General features: G+C 39.0%; 1 protein-coding gene across 2 annotated transcripts; it reads left to right on the forward strand.

Annotated features, from left to right (window-relative positions):
* Window positions 1-2,431: 2,431 nt before the first annotated feature.
* On the forward strand, window positions 2,432-19,738 carry ca14 (carbonic anhydrase XIV). 2 transcript variants are annotated; one of them, XM_080471697.1, is made up of 12 exons: window positions 2,432-2,675; window positions 3,012-3,035; window positions 7,821-8,000; window positions 8,243-8,388; window positions 11,383-11,478; window positions 11,553-11,619; window positions 11,808-11,965; window positions 14,005-14,131; window positions 14,951-14,974; window positions 16,187-16,271; window positions 16,458-16,499; window positions 18,791-19,738. In XM_080471697.1, the coding sequence occupies exons 1-12, from the start codon at window positions 2,606-2,608 to the stop codon at window positions 18,903-18,905; spliced, it is 1,134 nt and encodes a 377-aa protein (XP_080327823.1). In that variant the 5' UTR covers window positions 2,432-2,605; the 3' UTR covers window positions 18,906-19,738. The 2 variants fall into 2 exon arrangements, with proteins under 2 accessions (XP_080327823.1, XP_080327822.1); XM_080471696.1 differs by lacking the exon at window positions 16,458-16,499 and adding an exon at window positions 17,583-17,636 and having other exon boundaries at window positions 18,791-19,737.
* Window positions 19,739-21,046: the final 1,308 nt, after the last annotated feature.

Here is a 21,046-nt window from a genome sequence, read left to right on the forward strand (position 1 = left end):
CTATCTATCTATCTATCTATCTATCTATCTATCTATCTATCTATCTATCTATCTATCTATCTATCTATCTATCTATCTATCTATCTATCTATCTATCTATCCATCCATCTATCTATCTATCTATCTATCCCTCTATCTATCTATCTATCTGGCATCCATCCATCGCTTCTCTTTCCATATATGTTTCACAGAGTGATGTAACCTTTGCAGTTATAGTTTAATGTTTCAAGTTTATCCTTGACTCCACAATGTGATGTAATCCACATCAAAAGACATCTTGCTTTCGAAATTTAAAGGAAACTGCACCCTGGAAGATCACTTAACCTACAAGCATTAATAAATATATATGGCAGACGTATATTATATCGAGCTCTGCCATTTTTATTGGCAGAGCTCGATGACTTTAGTTGCTGATGTAATATATGGTCAATTGGTTCAGAGAGAACTAGTGCTGGACTCCGGGGAAAATTCCTGGTTGTTGTATTATTCACTTTACCATGATTTTAATTGTGACAGTTAATGATCTTTCTCTATCAAAATGACCGTCGCTGTACTGTTATTCATCATTTCTGGAGCAGTTGCAGGTTTGCAGCCAATCAGTGAAGTGACACGCTCATCATCTCGCTTTGGGATGCAGTTTCTTTAAATGGACTAGACGTGAAGAGGACGCCCTCTAGTGTTCACGCTCAAAACGCTCTTTATAAAAGCTCAGTGTGCACATTGTACAGTACACGTTTAGCTTTTATGTAACCCAATGCTCATTGAAACATCCTAGGTCCAATATCATAAAATATAAATAATACATAGATACACTTTGTTCAAACTACAAAACAAATCCCTTCACTACTCAGGACTTTTTCCTTTACAGAATGATCCAAGTGAATGCAATCTTAAACATTTTCTTTTCTTATGACTTGTGAAGCCGCTTTATAATTTAGGGAACTGTGGAGAGTTTAAATCCATGCGTTTTTTACTCTTCATACAACATAGGGTCAGGATAAGGTGCAGTAAATTCTTGCTGACAAAGGCAGGAAACACCCAGAACAAGTAGCCAGTCCATCACAGGGCAAACACAGAAAGAGGTATCTGATGTGAATACAGTGATGATACAAAACTCCACAGAAGAACCAATAATTCAAATGTTATACATATATTTTTTTCTATTGATAAATATCACTAAAATTCACCAGTAAGTTGATGAAATTGAGCATGCCGCTAAAAAATGGCACCAGTGAACTCAGGAGGTCATTAAAAGTCACTTCTATATCACTTTGTCCAGCTTAGAGTGGTATGGTGTGGAAGCTGAGCCCAGCTGATATTCATGAAGGGAGGATATTCACAGAGAGAAAGAGATTCACTCAAACTCACATGCTTGTTTTTTGGGGGGTCTGCGGGAGGAAAACCATGCGAGCACGGACAGAACATGCAAACCTGTAATGGAAAGACTCCCTCGGCCAGATTTGAACCAGAGAACTTAGTAAGTGCCCATTTAGCTGCGTCCTTTAACAGTGGTTGCCACAGCAAGTCATTACAAATTGCAAATTATACTTGGATAATATTGACATTGGATAGCCTTCATGTTGCAACCAGGATTTGATCCAAGACTTGATTCAATGCGCCAGCACTGCAAAGCACCATGGTGATAGTGAGCGCAGACGTCATGACAGTGTGACAGTGACAAGCCACTGAGAGCCGAACTACATCAGGACTATATCTGCTAATGTGATTTATGTTGATATTTATACCAGTTTTTTGGGTTTTTTTTTACATGTTGTCACGTGTCTGCATGTTCATAGAGGCCTAAATACTCACCTTCAGACAAAGACATTACAAAATAATCTAATACTTCATTTTATATTACACTAAAAGCTTATGTTTGTGATGCTCAAATAACAATTTGAGATCTATCTTCCTGTCTTAGCAGTGCAGATTGGACAAATGGCTGCTTGTGAAGCACAATGCACTTTTCTGGTCGCTCAAACGAATGTACATTCTCAAACTGAAGGGGCAACACATCAATGTAAAGATGTATAATTCTACCTAAGTATAAGTACTACAGGCTAAGTATCAGAGGTATTTGCAGAATGCGAGAGCCCCATGAGCAGATCAGAAGCGGTTAGTACCTTAAGGTAGATGAGCTATTTCTCATAATTCCATTTGTCCTTGGTGCACATGCATCACTTGGCCCTTATTTACTTCTCTTTTCTCCATTTCTCCACTGCCCTTGAAACCTCACTCCACTTTCTTCACCACTCCACTTTCTACACCACTCCACTTCTCAGTGGAGTGGAGTGGTCACCTTGCTAACTCAGCTTTCCTTTGTTGTATATCAACTCAGTCTTGCTCAGTGTTCTCCTTCTGACGCTTCCTCTGGTCCGGTGCCTTGTATGCCATCATGGATTCAGCATGTCGCGTCCCTCTCACTGTTGAACAGAGCAGTGGCAGGTGGGATCGCCAGGCTCAGTCGCTTTCTCCCTCTTCTGCTCTCTCTCTCTCTCTCTCTCTCTCTCTCTCTCCCTCTCTCTCTCCCTCTCTCTCTCCCCCACTTGGTCCTCATCTCCATCCACTTTTATTCATTTCTGTGTATGGGGAAAAGAGGCAGAGCATGGATTCTTTTGGTCCCTTTATCCCACTAATACTTATGTTTCTCCAGTGGACAGCTGCTCCCACTGCCGGTAAGGTCCTAATTAACATAGGAATAAGCATCATGTGAGAGTTTTTGGCTGGGATTTTGGTGTTTGGGGGTGATTGTTTGGGTGTTTCAGTGCAAGCTTAACTAGAGAAGTTGCCGTTTTAAGCAGAAGAAACAGTTGGATTAGGAAAGTATTTATGAAGCTGCAAGCGCAAACGAAACTGACAGATTAGTGTTTCACTGGGCTGATTTATCATCAGCTACTCTGGTCAGTAGTTGTTGGATTTTGAGTCTATAAATACTGTGACTGTACTGAAAAAAGCGTATTGAATTTGATTTATATTTATACTTCATTTGCTTCTTTTACTTACTTTTTCAGGGGAAATCACCTGGACCTACGCTGGTAAGTTCTGCTTTTCTCTAGTTTAGCAAAAATTGTTTTGATGTTATGTCAACAGAGAAATGTTCAGGAAGAGAGTGATGGAAATGATAAAAGATGCAGAAAGACAACACAAACAGAGACTAGGCTGGAGTGTGGCAAACATATTTTAAAACTTCACAAATAAGAAACATAAACGTAAAATCTCAGACAGTTTTAGACAATTTTAATGCAGAATTTGAATGATATCAAGTTCATATATATCAAAAACATTAAACGATTGTCAAAAACTACCTGAATAAAACAACTTGTAAGCAGACTTTTTTTTATAATTTTTTTTTAGAAACTTTACTTAGTATGTTATTTCTTAAACTTTAATAAATTCAAACCATCTGAAAAAATCTTTGATAACTTTAGATATGTGTCCTTTCCCCTTATATTTCCCTCCCCTTTCCCCCTGCTTTCCTCCCTTTCCCACTTTCTCTGTATTAGTTACAGTTCAACAAGCTGGCATGAGCACAACAGTCACACAGAGATGATGGTGGGGTGGGGGTGATAGGAAAAAAAAAGAAGCAAGAAATAGACAGAGGGTGAAAAGGAAAGGAAGCGAGAGAAAGAGAGAGAGCGAGAGAGAGAGAGGCAGGTGCAAAAGTGTGTGTGTGTGTGTGTGTGTGTGTGTGTGTGTGTGTGTGTGTGTGTGTGTGTGTGTGTGTGTGTGTGTGTGTGTGTGTGTGTGTATTGGGCTGAGACAGGGAGATGGGACGGGGATGCAGCAAAAGCATACCAAATCCTGCACTGTATTGTTGCAGTGCACAATAACCTATGTGTTTATTGTGTTGTTGATGCACACTGAGCTGCCTATGCTGTGGACAATGACATTGTGGGAATGAATGGGGCTCACAGATTTTCACCCACTGCATGTATTCAGGAGGGCCACACTGAGATGTATAGTACATGCAGAATGCACAGCAAACCTTAGAGGTCGTGCCTGGAACCATTTGGCCTCTAGACATGCCTGTTTAGGGTTTTTTTTTTTTTTTCCTTTATTACAAAGGACACATAGGCATGTGTGCTGTGCAGCAGCATCTGGTGTAATCCAAAGACGAACATGTTGATTGGATTGTTTTTTTTTTCATTATCAGGGTAGTCACTGTTCACAGGTGTTAGCAGTACCTTGTGATGCAGTAATACGCTAATGAAACGCCGCTATTTTTGGAAGTAATATGAGATGAGCAGTGCGATCATCGCTGTTGTAATGCATGAAGAGATGTAGAGCTGCAGATGTGCTACCTCCCTCTTTTAGACGCCGATCGCTTGATGAACATAAGCCAAACCCATGGTTTGAATGGATATCATAAAAAATTAAATAAAAACTAACTCCAGTCAGTTCACATGACAGTAAAACGTAAAAGATGCCAGAGAGTAAGTAGCATTGACATCAGCCTGCTTCATCATGACGAAGAGGCCGTAAATAAACATGGCTTCCATTTCAGCACCAATTTGAACTCATGTAGTTTTATTTTGTAGTTTTTCTCATTAATGCACATCCAAAGAAATAACCAGAAACTGCAATAAAGTACATATTTTTAGCAACTCATCATGTGCATGGTGGTATCTGATCCTCCTTTCATCATGTGGCAACAACCGAGCTGAAGTCAGTTTTGTTAACACGTTTTGTCACTCAAAACCGCAGAATTATGTGGCGTCAGAAATGTTTTTTTTTCCTCAACAGATCAGTAGCGTTGGAGGAAAAGTCAGCGGTTCACCTCTTTATGCCCCGTCAGTGAATGAAACTGTATGCGTGTCTTTGTTCGTCGCTGCATTCAGGACGCGAATAGCATGCTAGGAGAGGTAAAGCGGGTGCAGAGGGTCAGAAATTTCAGCCTCTGGTCGCCATGGAGACCTCCATGACAACCAGCGGCGGGACTGCGGGACTCACTTTTGAAGTTGGGTCATGGTGCGGGGCTTTGCAGCAAAGAGGAGCGAGGGGTTGTGGGTAGGGGGCAGATTAGAGGTGCAAGGTGGTGGGGGGGCGAGGTTGCATGCAGTGGCATGTGTTTACATCACTCATGTACAGTTCCCTCCACTCAACGTGTGTGAATGTGGGAAATAACGAGATGGCTAAGGGCGACACTGTGCCTCCACCGTGCTGATTTAGAAGAAGCTGCTGATATTAATGAGCTGTGAAGTGTTACAAAAAGACCCTAAAAAAACAAAAACAAAACAAAATCCACAACTTGCAAACACGCTACTGCAGAACCTGTGACTGAGAACTTGGTTTAAAATGCTGCATTTCCCTCCGAGAAACCTGTCAGTAGTAGTGTGGCCGTTTTCTAAAGCATTCCTCTCTTTGCAATTGAAATTCGGGTTCTTGGACTCACTTGTCACTCTTGTTTTCACACAGACTTTTTTTTTTTTTCTAACTTTCTTTTATCATGCAATCGACCAGACGGGTCTTTCTTTTGGTCTGCTCAACACTGCCTTAATAACTCCCCTCTCTTCATGCACCTTCTGTATCCTCTCTCCACCTCTAAAATACAGTATTTTACATTTTAATATTTCTTGTTGTGCAGGAACTAACAGAATCTTCAATGTACATGAATTAAAGTTAAAGATATCAAATAAAAACCTTATTCTGTTGTGTGTGTCAGAATACTGGCAGCTATGAGAGCCAGCTTGAAGAAGCTTTATGTAGATGCCAAACTGAATAGAATAGAATAGAATAGAATAGAATAGAATAGAATAGAATAGAATAGAATAGAATAGAATAGAATAGAAATATGTTTTGATCGCACATGGAAATTCTTCTGTAAATACGCAAATATAAATGTTAATATTTTGGATTATACTTTAATTAAATCCGATTCAGACTCTGTACTATTTATTAATGTAAATATTTTATTTTTTTTGTTGACTGGATGCTAAATTGAGTCTGTTTTGGGTACTTCAGTCATTTATAAAACCCTCATGTATAAAACATTATTTCCAGTTCAAAAGAATAGAGACATATCAGCGAGAACAATGTGTTTGTATGTTTCACTTTTAGTTTAATATACATGCAATGACACTAACAAAATTGGATCTCAGCGCTCGATCTGCAAACTCCTGCGCGAATACATAACATAATGCTGAAGTGATGGTTTCGGCCAAGGTTTTCGAACGCCAGGAGATCCAGTCCAGTCCGGCCCACTGGCATGACTTAGCAAACTACAAAGAAAACACTAACTTATTTTTCAAATGAATAAACAAAGATACCGCTCTTTCTAATTCATTAAATGGGCTGAACGTGACAAAACACAGAGACATGAGCAAGGCGATCAGCGGGTCAGCTGAGAAAACCCCCAGCCGTTTTGTAGTAACATAAGAACTAAAACCATCGCGACTGTCAACTCCGAAAACATGCTGAACACAGAAGTGGCAGGCGTTTGCAAACATCAGACTGAAGACGAACAATATGCAGGGTAGGAGCTCAGCAGATTTGTCAAATGAAGTACGACGTTAAACTATCTGTGATACTTTTAATCCAAATGCAAACGCAGGACCTGGTTTTGGGGCATTTTACTGCACAATATTGAGACGGCAGTAATTTTACTTATCAGGTTTTTCCCGTTCGTGTCAAGATACGTACAGTAAATAAATTAGGTTACACTGAGCTATAAGTGACTCTGCATTAAAATCAGTTTGATTGGATATTCAAGTCTTATTTTTTCTAAAAAAACATTTTGGACTGTTAATTTCTTTCCACCTTTGGAGATGCACATTGCTTACATTTGAGGTTGTTTGAAGTCTTAAATATTTTATTATTTGTTTGAATGTATTCTGTGGAACAAAACAAATAATCTGTGGGTAAAAACTGTCAACTGTTTGAATGAATGAATGAATGAATGGTTTATTTCGGTTATAGACTGAAACTCGACTATATTTATCCCTTGGGATGACTCCCCCAGGGAAATTTAAGTTCCAGCAGCTTTATAAAAGAGGAGCAGCGCACAGAGGGCAACAAAGCTAAGTTACAGAATTCAGTACAAAATATAATATAAACTCTTAACTAAGCTTAACTTAACTAAATATAGAAATGACAAAAAGAACAAGACTCCTGACAAAATATAGGAGTGAAAGTGGCCGATGACATTAAATTGCACTGCGGTTACAGACAGAATTATTGCACAAGTATGATCATTTGCAGTGAATAAACAATTTGGTGTTGCACAGTTTTGCATTATGGTATGTGAGATTTAAGATGGTGAGGTGGATGAGGTGGGTTATAGTTACAGTGCAACAATTCAATATGTATATTCAGTTTATCGTGCTTAAAATTTCACAAACACATGTTATTAATTTTTTTCTTTTTTACAATTTCTGTAGCTGAAATGGGTACAGGCTGAAACCAAGGCTTATTTTTGCCTTTTCCCTTAATCCATAACGTTACCCAGGACACCAGTTTCATTCATTTCTTCATTATAGAAGCTGGATGGAGGGGGAATAAAGGGAAGGGAATAGAAATCGATATTAAATAATCATATTTTTTTCCTGACATGTGGTTTCAGTAGGTTGTAAGGTATTTCGAGGACATAGAACCAAATGTGTTAATTGGTCAGTGTTTGTAGTTGTGCATCTTTTTTTTTTTTTTAAATGTATTACTTATCATAGATATTGTTCACTGCACTGCTAGTATGCTGTGAAACCATAGAGGAGTAATTGTCCTGCTTAATTAGAGGCCGATCAATGGAGGCTTTTCACTGAATGGCGGGGAGCCGCTGGGCTGTGTGATTGGGTGACATCACTGTTTGTGTCTTTCCTTTGTCGAAGGGTTGGTTGGTCAGTCCGAGTGGTCAGAGTATTTCCCTGAATGCGGGGGCACTTCCCAGTCCCCGGTTGATGTGATAACCACCAAAACTAGATACAACCCTGGTCTGCTGCCCGTGACCCCGCTGGGCTACAGTCAACATGGCAACACGCCCTTTTCTCTGCACAATAACGGACACACAGGTAACTATGGCAGCCTGGTGACTTCCTGCTCATAACAAATCCCTCTGCTGTGTGTGAAGATGTTTACGGTGCAATCAAATGTAACCTGGCCGCACTCCTTTAAGGCCCAATGATCTCATCCACAGAAACATTGTCCAATTTAAGAAGAAATGCATGATTTCACCAAACAAATTCCTGAAGTTTTGTTGAAGTTATAAAGACAAAAAAACTGCACCGTTTTGTGGAATTCTTCTCTCTACCAGTTGTCATTGAGCTGCCGGACTGGATGGGACTGGGTGGGCTGCCATGGCTCTTTACAGCCGTACAAATGCACCTTCACTGGGGCAGCGGCGGCCCGAGTCACGGGGGCAGTGAGCACGCCATCAACGGGCAGAGTGCAGACGCAGAGGTACAGTGAAACACGCTCAAGCTCTGATTCAACGAGTAAAATCAAAAAGAGTTCTGAATGAGGAAGGCACAGTTTGAAACATATTTCCATTCAAATACTGATCAGATTGTTAATGATCCCAGTTTAAAGAAAGCAACGGGCAGGTGCTCTGCAGATACTGATGATGGGCTTTCACAGGAAACTGAAATGTGTTTGAGCACTAGTAGCTGAAAAATGTGATTAAAATGTAAATTCTAGTTGTGTAATAACATAATTTTATTGGACACACATGGATGTTCACGTTTTGAAGAGATTATCCAGAAACATCTCAATAAATTAGAATATTATTTGTTTTGCCATTAATTTCTACCCTCATAAACAATTTCAAGCATTTTAAAGCCATATTGGCAATAATTATGCCAAACTACATAATAAGATCTGAAAAAAATATCTTGAAATATTTCAGAATTTTATATTTTTGAATTTTAAAACTTATAAACTGAAATTGTAAAATAAACCGTTGTTATAAATCTACAGTATAATGGAAGTTTCACTCAAAAAATTTACTTTTCAAGCATTTTCAATGTTTCTGGTTATGCAATTGATGAATATCTACATTTACATTCGGACAGAGAAGTCAACACAAAACTGTGTGAAAATACAACCGAAAACCGATATTTGTTCTTTTCGTATACATGATTCTGGATAAGAGATTTGATAATGATAGCTCCCAACAAATCCAGACTGTCTTTATGGCAGCATTGATATGAAAAACACGTACGCACAGCTTAACTGGTTTTAGAAATGAAAAAAACCCTGCAGAGCCAGTATTTCAGTGTGTCACTGAATCAGACACCAGTGGTTGTTTCAGTATATCTGACATAAAAAGATGTAATTGCTCTCAGCTTCTCCAATTTGATGAGTTGTTGGAGACAAAAAACAATACTTTAAACTGATTAAACAAATAGAATTTTCAATCGGTCAAAGATTAAGTTATGAGAAGGAGAAAATAACTCTGCAACTCATTAATATATAATTTAAAAAATAAGTTGTATTTTCAGCTTTTTCCATATTCTTAACATATAAACGATCTTTTCAAAACATTTTGATAGTGATAATTGTGGCCACTGCTTAAAAATATTAAAAGAAAATGCTTTTTTAGGAAACACTCTAACATTCTGAAATACCGTATTTAAAATTTTCATGACTAAAATTCTAAAGAATAAAATAACAAGGCTTGAAATGTTTCGGTTTGTGTGCTAAATACAAAATTTATGGAAATTTCACTGATTCAACTGAATTATGGAAATGTTGTATTTTTGAGCTGCACCTCTTTACTGCAGGTTATTCAATAAGCTGCACGCACTGGGACTTTCCTTTATATTCATCTGCTCAGACAAGAGCGGTCCACAGAAAAGATGTAACGGCTGCATAACATTTAGAGATTACCAAATGTATTGTTGGCTTCCTTTTTGTTTTTTTACTCTGTGCAAGAATGTGAGACGGGTTGAGTCTCTTTCTCGCAGCTTATCCACTCTTCTCTTCTGCGATAAACTCCTTTTCCCGCTTCACATTTCCTAAATTCCGTTGAGTCGGTTCTGGATTTCTGTGTGATGAGGATGTTGGATGCTGAGAGAGGAAAACGATGGACTGGAAACGCTGGTGACAGATTATTGTTAGTGTTACTATTATTACTGTACGGAGTTTGCATGTTCTCTTTGTGTGTGTGTGGGTTTTCTCTGGCTTCCTGCATGCGAGGTTACTTGGTGGATGGACGGATGGACGGACAAACATATACGTGACACATCGGTAAAATTCTTAGTATCAATAACAGTATTTAGTAATTAATAGTCACTGAGGGAAAAAAATGAAATTACAAAAAAATAACAACAGAATACATTCTATAATATAAATGTCAAAAACATCACTGAAGTCATATATCTTCTTAAGCTTCTTGTACAAATTTTTTTCAGGTATGCTGATTTCATCACCTTTTGGTAACTTTGCCTTTTTGGCTCTTTGCCTTTAGCAAAGCACGACGTCCTTTCACTCTGTGCACCTGACTGACGCCTCGAAATTGAAAATATGAAAAGGGAAAAAAAAACAAAAAACCTGCTGATGCCTATTAAACTAGTCCATGGTTCATTCATTCAAGAATACAGCCAATTCTTTTAGGAAGGCATTTTTAGGGTTATTGTTTTTGCAAATAATACTTTATATAAGGTCAGTGGGAAATGTATCTTATAGACTTTTTTTTAATGCCATAAATTGTGAATAATGTTTATTTTTTTATCAGTTTAATGCTTATTAACAGATTTTCTTGTTCTTGTAATTAAATTAACTCTTTTCACACCATCAGAAATGTGCAATGTTAAGTATTATCGTACGAAGGGTTAAGTATATTTTTCACCTTGTAATCGACTTATAAGTTTATACCAAGCACCACTACAATTCGAAATAATATTCCAACCTTTTTCCAGCCAATAAGTTTATTATTTTTAATGGAGTGTCAGTAAACACAACTCCTCTCAACAAGCTTCCAAATTAGTTGCTTCCACCCTTGATGAAAAGCCAACTAAAGCTTGCAGAGACACACATGAAGGAGGAATGAGGAGAGAGTGATGTAAGACGGGAAGGATCCTGGTCTCAGCACCTCGGTTCCTCTCCGGCTCCGCCAACACACAGGTTCCTTCAGGGTTGAGTGGCTGTCGTGAACGGAGCTCCAATCACGCAGCGCTTGACCAAGAAAAGGGCAAATATGACTAAAATAAGGAAACCCGTCATGCATGAGTGCCCCTCTTACATAATCAGACAATTAGGCCCCCTTCTCATTTGTTTCATACTGCCTATGAGAGAAAAGCTGAGTCTGCGTGTAATCTCCTCTGTCGCTCTCTCCCTCTTTATTTCTGATTAACCGTTAGCTGTCAGGGCGAGAGTTCAAGCTCCTCTTCATTTCTCTCTCTCTCTCTCGCTCTCTCTCTCTCTCTCTCTCTCTCTCTCTCTCTCTCCCTGCAGTTGCATGTGGTGCATTACAACTCAGAGCTTTACCCCAACATGTCCGCAGCGATGACACAAAGGGACGGCCTGGCTGTATTGGGGATTCTCATTGTGGTAATCAAACTCTTTCACACTGTCGCTGAAGTTACTTGGACAAATCGTGGAAATATTTAGTTGTGCTTTCTCAGACAGGTGAGGAGACAAACCCGGCATTTGACAATATGCTGAACTACCTGAGCCGTGTCAGACATGCAGGTAATCACGATTCTTACTGACAGATCTTTTTAGTGGCGTCAGTGTCTTTACATCTTATTTACAAGGAAGCCATTTAAATCTATTTTCTTCTTAATTATACTTTGTTATGCTTTCTGATTGTACACAGTGTCTATATTTCTTGTATTTATACTTATTCTTTTTGCTTTTTTTTTTTTATTGACCATCAGATCAGAAGGTGTACATCCCTGCCTTCGATGTCCAGTCCCTACTGCCCAATGATCTGGAACGCTACTATCGATATAACGGCTCCCTGACGACACCGCCCTGCTACCAGAGTGTCATCTGGACGCTGTTCCATGAACGGGTCCAAATCTCAAAGGCACAGGTCTGTTTGAAACACTGATCGCCTTTAAATTGACATCCTCCCCTCAGTTTAAGTCTGTGCTTGTGGGCCTATTTCTCCACATGCGAGATAAATAAAGGGATATCTTATCTTATTGCACGTGAAGTTTGCATGTTGTCCCTGTGCATGCTCCGGTAATCCGGGTCCGTCACATATTTTTTATTGAGATTCTTAAATTGGGGTGACTGTAAATGTATGTGACTGTGTGTTTCTCTGTGTTTGCTCCGTTAAGGACTGGTAATAGGAAGGATTTTATATTTAACAGAAATGATTCAGTAAGAAGTGAATTGATCAGTACCTCAGACTCACTGTAGGGGGCAGAGTCGAGCACACTGGGTGTCAGTAACGAGAAGATCATACAACACTGCACTTCATACTTCCATGCGTACACACAGTGCAACTTGATTCACTCCTACAATAATGTTGAGATATTGAGATATATTATACTATTTAGTAAAAAATAGTACAGATAGGTAGGATTCCAGACAGAAATCATCGTGTCTTGGAAGATATTTCATCCTTATCCAAGTGGCTTCATCACTTTTTTGCTGTTCCCCTGACCAGTCTATCCCGCCAACGTAGTCAAGGGAACAACATGAACTGGATCAGGAGATGAAAAGTCACGTCCAGTTGATCTGATTCAACGGCTTTGTGTGCGGTTTGCTTGAACAAAGTGTGTACTTTAATTATAAATCTCGAAATGGAGCAGCGACACGTGAACTGGGCTTGTGCTCCGAGGTCAACAGGTTTGAATCCCACTGCAATACGTTAAGGTTAATTATGCACTGAATGCAGAGAAGTCATTATAACAATAAAGGTTACGTTTCCATTCTTCTCAGAGAGAATTCTTTTGTGCGAGCTGTAAGTTGAATGTTGAAATCTGCCACCAAACTGGCTGCGTGTCGCCTCTGTGAAGTCTTCATGTCTTCACATGTAAACACAGCAAAAGCACAGAAGCTTAACTTTAGATTAGTCCAAACTACTTGAGTTCTGACTAACGTATTGGTGAAGTGCTTACTTCTCTCGATATCTGTTGTTCTGCTGTGTTTGTGTTGCATGAAGCAAATATGAAAAGCATCCTTTAGGGATACATTCTCAGATATTGTAACTCAGTTACCGTTATCGTTTCCATAAAAAGTATTATTCCCTATGACTCCCTTGTGGGGTCCGTGTAGAGTAACCTGCGGGAATAATTAATTGCTACATTTCATTAATCATTTGATAAGATTATCTTTTTTCTTCAGTTATTTTGTTTGTTTAAAACAGTCAATGAAAAAAAAAAAAAAAGAACCTGTAATGTGAAACGAAAGTCTTTCTTGTTTTCTGCAGCCTTCTACATGTCATAAAAACACCTCCATTGTACGGCCATGTTGGAACCTGCTGTTCACTCTAGGTCTCTATTCTTACAGAAACAATGACGAACTGCAGTTATTTTCATCAGGGCTGCCAACTATTGAATTCAGCGTAGACACGTTTGCAAGATGTCGCAGGAGGAGAGATTATTGGACATAGAAAGGAGAAATTCATGGGATAAAATAGTATTAGCAAGCAAAATGTCCCCAATACAATGTTTGAGAAGAAAAACGGGTAAATTGGTTTAGGTCAAGTGGAGAACTATAGTTTATTTATATTGAAACATACTGTTTTAGGAGGTTTATTTATTTATTTATTTTTTAAATTCAATGAATTGTAATAACAGTGTGCAACCAGGACAAATTGAAAGCTACACAATAAGCGATAATACCAGCAGTTTTGACCTGCAGGTCACTCATTTCACACCCCAGGTTGACGATAAAGCCTAAAAACAGCCTAAAAACTGACAACATTCTGTAGAGTGAAAATACAGTTCTGCCCTTGTGCAGCAGAGTACAATGCAAATTAATTATTCTTTCTGTGTTTCAATACATTTTTCCGATCCTCAATGTGAATCTACCAGCAGGACTTCCTTCTTATTTACGTTACTATATTCTGTATATTCGGATGCTTGTAGCTTGCTATTGGTTTTTCTATCTCTGCTCCAGCTGCTGAAGATGGAGACGATACTTTATTCCAGCAAAAGTGAAGAACCGGACAGGATGCTGCTGCAGGATAACTACCGCACGACGCAGCCGCTCAACCACAGAGTCGTCTTCTCCTCCTTCTCTGCAGGTCAGGCTGACGGCGATAATTCATCGCTTATAAACAAACACGACTCTCTGTTTCCTGCCGGCGCGATCGATAGGCGGGCAGAATAACTCAGCTCAGTTTATTTTTGCTCTTTCAAATCACTGATTGTTATATGTAATATATGATTAGTGTACTGTTGGGGGTTAACCTTTAAAGACTGATTCAAGGTCGCAGCCAATCTGCTTTGAACTCCAGTGTTGTTCCCCATCAGCACCGCCACACCGGTGGATTGAAGCACCAACCTGCTGCTCAGAGAACAATCCACAATCACATGTCGGTGGGTGGCCGATTGGTCGGAGGTGGCAATTAGCACAATGCACGTCGAGATAGAAAAGTGGACTGTAGGAATTCTAACAATTGCTGGTCTGAGTACAGAGCCTCGGAAAGGCAAGAGGTAGAGAGAGAGAGAGAGAGAGAGAGAGGCTAGAAAATCAAGGAGAGCTGTGTTTGTTTGCGAGCTGATTAGAGAAAAGGATTTACAAAAACCAAACACTGACTCCATTGTTATCACACGAGTCGAACCGAGAAAAGGGGAGAGGAAAAACGGACGGAGAGGGAAGTGAAAGAGGGAGACAGGGTGTTGGACAAAGACAAAGGGGAAAGAATTTGCGTGAAGTGCTCATTGTAGTGAGTGACTGAACTGGAAGGCCCTCTGATACCAGCACTGCTGTCAAACACCGAGCAGAAATAACATTTTCAAACAAGCCGATCAGCAGATTCAGCCGAGATAAACCAAATAATCACTCTGCGCTCCACAACGTTCAGTCTGATTTGTTTGATACATTTCTCTCTTTTCCATAGAATCGGGGAAGAAGCTCTCGTCTGGTAAGGCCGCTCGCTGTTGTCATTTATATTGTGCATAATGTGTCTTCTTTTTACTTCAAGCAAAACACAAAAAAAGATTTCTAATAATTATTTTCTGCTGATTCATCGCTGTGTAATAAAGATCTAAACCACAATAATTCAACCTATTTGCAAATGCTCAACCCGCCCTGTGACGTTTTTATCTGCTGCAGTGACACAATTTACCAAAAACAAAAAAACATGCGAGCCCCTGTAGGGTTGTTGGGCCAAACAGGCTCAGGCAGAGGCGTGTGGAACATAATGATTGATAGATTTACTCCACCAGGCAGCTCTACGACTGAAATCAAAGTGTTTATTGGCACAGACAGAAGTCCAGGCTGTCATCCACATGTGTCATATCCAAATGGCTCGCCATGAACAAACACATTGAACAAACACTTGACTTGCCAGCTGATGCAACAACAATCGAATGCATTCAAAGAAATACAAGTTCATGGGCCCAACTGAGTACTGACATTATACATTTCATATTATATCTCTCAATTACTGTTCTGATACTGTGCTGATTTAACCCGGCAGAGATAAAAAGACACTGAACAAGAAAGATTTTAGACACAAGTTCATCTCTAAAGATTAGATTACAAAGCAAAAGGTTGATTACTCGATAGATAAATTAAAACTGTGACAATTTTATCACAAATGTTGTATCAAGAGTTGCCACAGTAGATAGTCCAATTCCATGTGTCTCTTGTATCCTCCTTTCTCACTGCACCCATTAACCTCCTCAATGGCCTTCCTCCAGAAACGGACTTCTTTTTCTTTTTTAAATGTTATTTTATCGAGTTTCTGCTTAAGTCATAAAAACTAAAAGTTAAGTATCTCAAAAGATTCAGATGTGTTTCCTATTTTTTTTTACCAAAAGGCCAATAATCATAATTAAAATGTTGAAAATAGTGGCTATGTTATTGGTGTAGAAATATCTGACAAAACAATCAACTTTTCAATGATAATAACAATTTTGAGGTACATCTGTATTTAAACAACACTTATGCATGCAATTTCCTTTCCAATTTTCTAATTTCGCACACTTATTTATCTCAAACTTGCAGGTTTCCCACATGCAAACAAGGATCTATTGACTAATCCATCACAAAAGACTAAATCAAACAGAAAGAGGCATATGGATACAAGTTTTGGCACCACTGCGACTTGTCAAAGTGATTTTCTGTGTAGGTGAAGTCACCGCCATAGTGATTGGAGTGATGTGCGGCTGCGTGGGACTGGCAGTAATCGTTCGCTTCATCGTGAAGACGATACGGTAAGAAGGGTTCATGCCGCCTCACTCGGTCAGTTCGCCGTGTTGCTTGCTGTGCCGCAACCAGTCGGAGAGGCAAAATAAAAATAAAAAATAAAAAAAAGTCCTGCTCAGCGGCAGAAACCTGGGAGCCACTGTGACTGTGGAAGAATTGAGCTGTTTCTCACTGTATCTCCTCTCTCTTGGCAGATTTTTTAAACTCCTTCACCTCGAAACAGTCGTGGTAAACAGGTGGCTTACCTGATCTCGCTACTGACAACAATGCTCAGCTCGCGCTGCACAACTGTCATTTTTCTTCTTGTGCTTCAAAGATATCCTCAGTGCTGATCTCCTTACAGACAAGCTCAAATGCAAGAAGGATTCCATTTAAACAGCGAGACTTCAAAACATTTTCAAATATTCAAGACTCATCAATGGAATAATTCTTTTTTTGCCGATATGTTTTTTGCTTATGTTTCTTTTTTGTTTAATTCTTTATAATCAAAGCCTTTAAATCACAACAAAAAAGATTCATATACTATATATCAGAATATTAAAATAATTTATACGGCACTTCACAAGATCAAATATACTCAATTCTTTTAAAACTACCAAAGCAAATCAAGCTTTGTAGTTCAGATGTTGCTGGGTACCCCGGTTCGAGTCCCAGTTGAGCTTGTCACTATGCGTGTTCTCCCTGTGTGGAGGTTAACGTTACAGTTATTCATTCATTTATTTTTATAAGCACCTGTAAACCCTGTACCTGTGATATTGTCACCCTTAAATCCGAAGTATCCGATGAACTCCGGTAGAAATGTCAGTAGGATCAGTAAAGATCAGCACCGAGGGTAATCTGATCGTCTGACCTCCGCTGCAGTAACTCGCCTGTTTCCCAAATGTTTTGTTTCTCCTTTCTCTCATAATTTCCTCTGGCTAATGAAAGTGTGTGGTTGGGTCTTTTCTGGTGGCCCACCAGTAAGTCATTTAACCTCTCCACCGCTTTGGTTGGTGTTTCTCAATCTTAATGATTTTCTTTTTTCTTTTTCATTTGTGTGTGAAAGTCTAGCCACAGACCCTCATGTCTCTGTCTTCAGTCTTCAATATGAAGCAAGAAGCATGTTATCATTACGGATCCTTATCATGGAGGCTCGAGCAGAATCCCACATGTCAGTTTTACTTCAAAATATAATTTCCACACGCTCTCTCTCCAACACGAGCAGGGGACGAAGCAGGAATGAGGGTCTGACATGGCGGCGCACAGTCTCTCTGAAATGTTTACTCTATGAGTTTCCTCCTGATCTGGTCATGTGATTCTGTCTTTTGATCTCGTGACAGTTCTACTTCTAGCTGGGACGTCCTGCCCAGTAACCGGCCCGCTCCCATGCCAAGGTTCCACTTCAAAATCGTAGAATTTAGATTACTGATCACATCACTTTTAACCAGGAGTTCACATGCGCTTCTCCCGGGGCTAGTTTAACACCTCTCCCAGATTATTCATGCTTAAAGAAATTTCACACATTTCCCGCTCAGAATTGCATCGTTTTAGAAATGCTTTAACATTAGCAGATACTAAGAAGAGTAATGCTTTAATCCCAAAGCTTCAGGTTCTGTTAGTCGTCTACTAATGCTCACCGGATGCGTACGTGTCACATGTCAGCTTTGTTTGAGCGTCATTAAAGCTGTGAATCTACTTGTCTACGCTCACTGATAAAAGACCTTCATCACTATTCACATAAGTAATCTGACAAACATGCTCACCTATTTAGAGCAAAGCAAAATGTTAATAAGTGATGAGAGCAATGAAAGAAGTGCAGCACTTTGAGCTGCTGACACAGAGACAAAGCTGACATGATGATGATGTGTAACTACTTGACGATGAACTTTTTGCAATTTTTATCGATGAAAATGCGAGTCTATGTAGAAAAATGACAATTTAAGTCTAAAGTATCCAGCATTTGTTGCGACGGCTGGTGGCTATAAAGTGAAAGTCAGAAAAGCCTGAATATCTAAACATTTCATGATATTTCATCTGCTTCTTGAGAAAGTTCAAGTCATAAATCAAACAATCATTCACTTGAGTGGTGGTTCAGTTCTGATACCTGTTATACACCTGAAGCGGTGGCTAATGCATCACACACATCACATCACAGTGGTTTTCCACCTGCTTCTCCCCTACAAGTTGGTGAACAACATTATGAAGAAACATACAAAAGTAGTATGTTTTAAAAAATATATCTATATATTTTCAACATTTCATTGTGATGTCTCTGGCGCCGTCACCAAAGGCGTCCTGAACCAGGTTGGAAACCACTCTTATGAACTGTACATCACTGTACTACTAATCAGTAATACCTTTTTGAAAACTGGTATCACACTAGATTTTTACACTCAGACTGAACTGTATTGTTATTAACCAGAGCGCCCTCTTCTGGGTAATGTAACAAACTGACTGACACAGAAACTCCCCGGCCCATTGTCTTTGCTGCACGTGGACTGACTCAGTGTCTGACTCAGTGGCTTGATGTTTCCCTTTGGTGTTTCAGAATAAAGGAGCCGGAGAAGGAAAAGGAGAAAAAACAAGACGTTGCTCTGAACTCGACCTCAGCAGCTGAGAAGAAAGAAGAGCCTTCGCCGTCCCCTCAGACCGCCGAGCCGTAGCCGACAGCTCCGTCGGCCTCAGTCTAGACACTCAGACCTCTTCACCTCCCCCCTTATCAGTGATGATAATACTGGTCACGTCTCTACAGAGGACAGGAAGCAGACGGAAAGAGAAAGGAGGAAGTAATCTGGATACCTGCTGCCCTGACCTGCTGACCTCTGTCAAATGTCTTTCTTTTTTTTTTTTCCTGTCATCCTGTTGGACATTGGCAGTCAACGTGTCTTCAGTTTGCACATGAAGCACTTGGTGTACATATCCCATTTTGCTGGTTTGAGTTCAGGCGCAGACTTTGCCACGCCTGAGCGACTGGACTGTAAATACTCTGGAAAGTAAACAACTTTTTCTTTTCTTTTTTTTTTTCCCCGCCACATTTTGGATATTTCATCTTGTTCACTTCGTTCCTTGAAACACGAGCACACTGCACTATTTGAAACATAACATTTATTGGTGAGTTTATTATCAGTGTAATATCATTGTTATTTTAGTTTCCTCTGAAATGAAATCGAGATAATAATTAAATATTAAAGCACATGAAGGATGTGTGAGCGAGTTTGATTTGTATATCCAGACGCCATTAAAAAAAAACAGCTCATGATGTAAATGTTTGCGTTGTATTTATGTACATGTGATTATTTTGTTGAGAAAGACATTCTGGGTGCTGTAAATCATACTTTATTTGTGTTTTATCTAACTTATCAGCATGGGCACCACATTAAGACACTTGGCCGTAAACATCCTGGGTTGAATTTTTTTTTCTTGCCTTTTTATGTGTCACTTTACAAACTAAATCTTTGTTGTCAAAAAATAAAATCAATGCATCTTTCACCAACCTATAAGCTATATAAGCAATTTTAAAAAGTACATAATGAATTATTTTTGTGGTATTTTAATGTCACTAACAGCTGCATATAGGATTACTGCAGCAGACATACAAAATTAGACAAGATTATTTATTAATTTGACAATTATATATTTAATCGTAGTTACTATTTATTGGTAATAAACACCATATGAAGGTATCATAAAGAAACACAAGCAAAAACCAACAGAAGTAAAGTATGAGGCTGAGGTTCATGAAGTACATAGGAACACATGTAAAGTTTGGGTCCCATTTTCTCTTAAATATCAGATTTCACTTTAGGTCCTGACAGAGTTGTTGGTAGTTGCTGTGGAAAAAAAGATAAATGGTCTCATTCATTCTGAACATTAAATTTCAATCCTTGATTTAGAGACAAGATGCCTATTTTGTAAAATAATCATATAATTTTCCTCTTGCAAAGTAAAAAAAAAACTAAATGTGACCAATCTTAGAGGTTTGTTTGGACAGAAAATGTAAACCAACAGATCATCAACTCATACGTAACCAGGACAGAGTGTGCATGCTGTTATTGCTGCAACAATAAAAGCTCAACCATTAATTGTCAAATGTAAATGTTTCGGCTGCTACGGTCAACTGATTCCCTGAAATTTGATCGTCAGCGTCCCCACAGTGTTCGTTCAGCTTCTGCAGGGTTTTCATTGTGTTGGATACATCATGCAGGTGATTGTGATTTGGAAATATTTCCTCCAAACACAAAATGCCAAGTCGGATCCAGTCGCAGGAAAGACAATAAACTGGTGTTGCTAAGCACCCATAGGTGCTGATTGTGTGGGAATTTCAGAATAAGTGAAAAAGTATATCAAATTTGTGAATCAAAAAAAGAAATTAAGACTCAAGAATCAAAGAAAAACAAAATCAGGTCAGCAGGACATGGGAAGGATGATGATGATGATGATGATGATTTTTTTGTTTTTTATCGATAAAGTAATATATTATGTAAAAAAAAAAAAATATATATATATATATATGATTTAATATGTAATTGACTATATACTTTACTAAATAGCTTAAATGGTGTCTTGTGCCATACAGGGATTTATATAAGCGTGTTAGAAACAGGAACTTGTGGTTGTTGTATCGTTTCCGCTCCACGGCTGTGATACTTGTCTCACTGGACAGATGTTTGCACTGAATGAACAAGTGAGTGAGAACAACTGAGACACAATCAAGTCACAGCAGGATTTCTGCTTTGACTTGTGTCATTGAATGTATCTCCACATTTTGAGGACATTAATGTGGTCGAATAGGAAGTTACTTAAT

Source organism: Lipophrys pholis (genome assembly GCF_963383615.2).
Source record: "Lipophrys pholis genome assembly, chromosome: 9".
NCBI lineage: Eukaryota > Metazoa > Chordata > Actinopteri > Blenniiformes > Blenniidae > Lipophrys > Lipophrys pholis.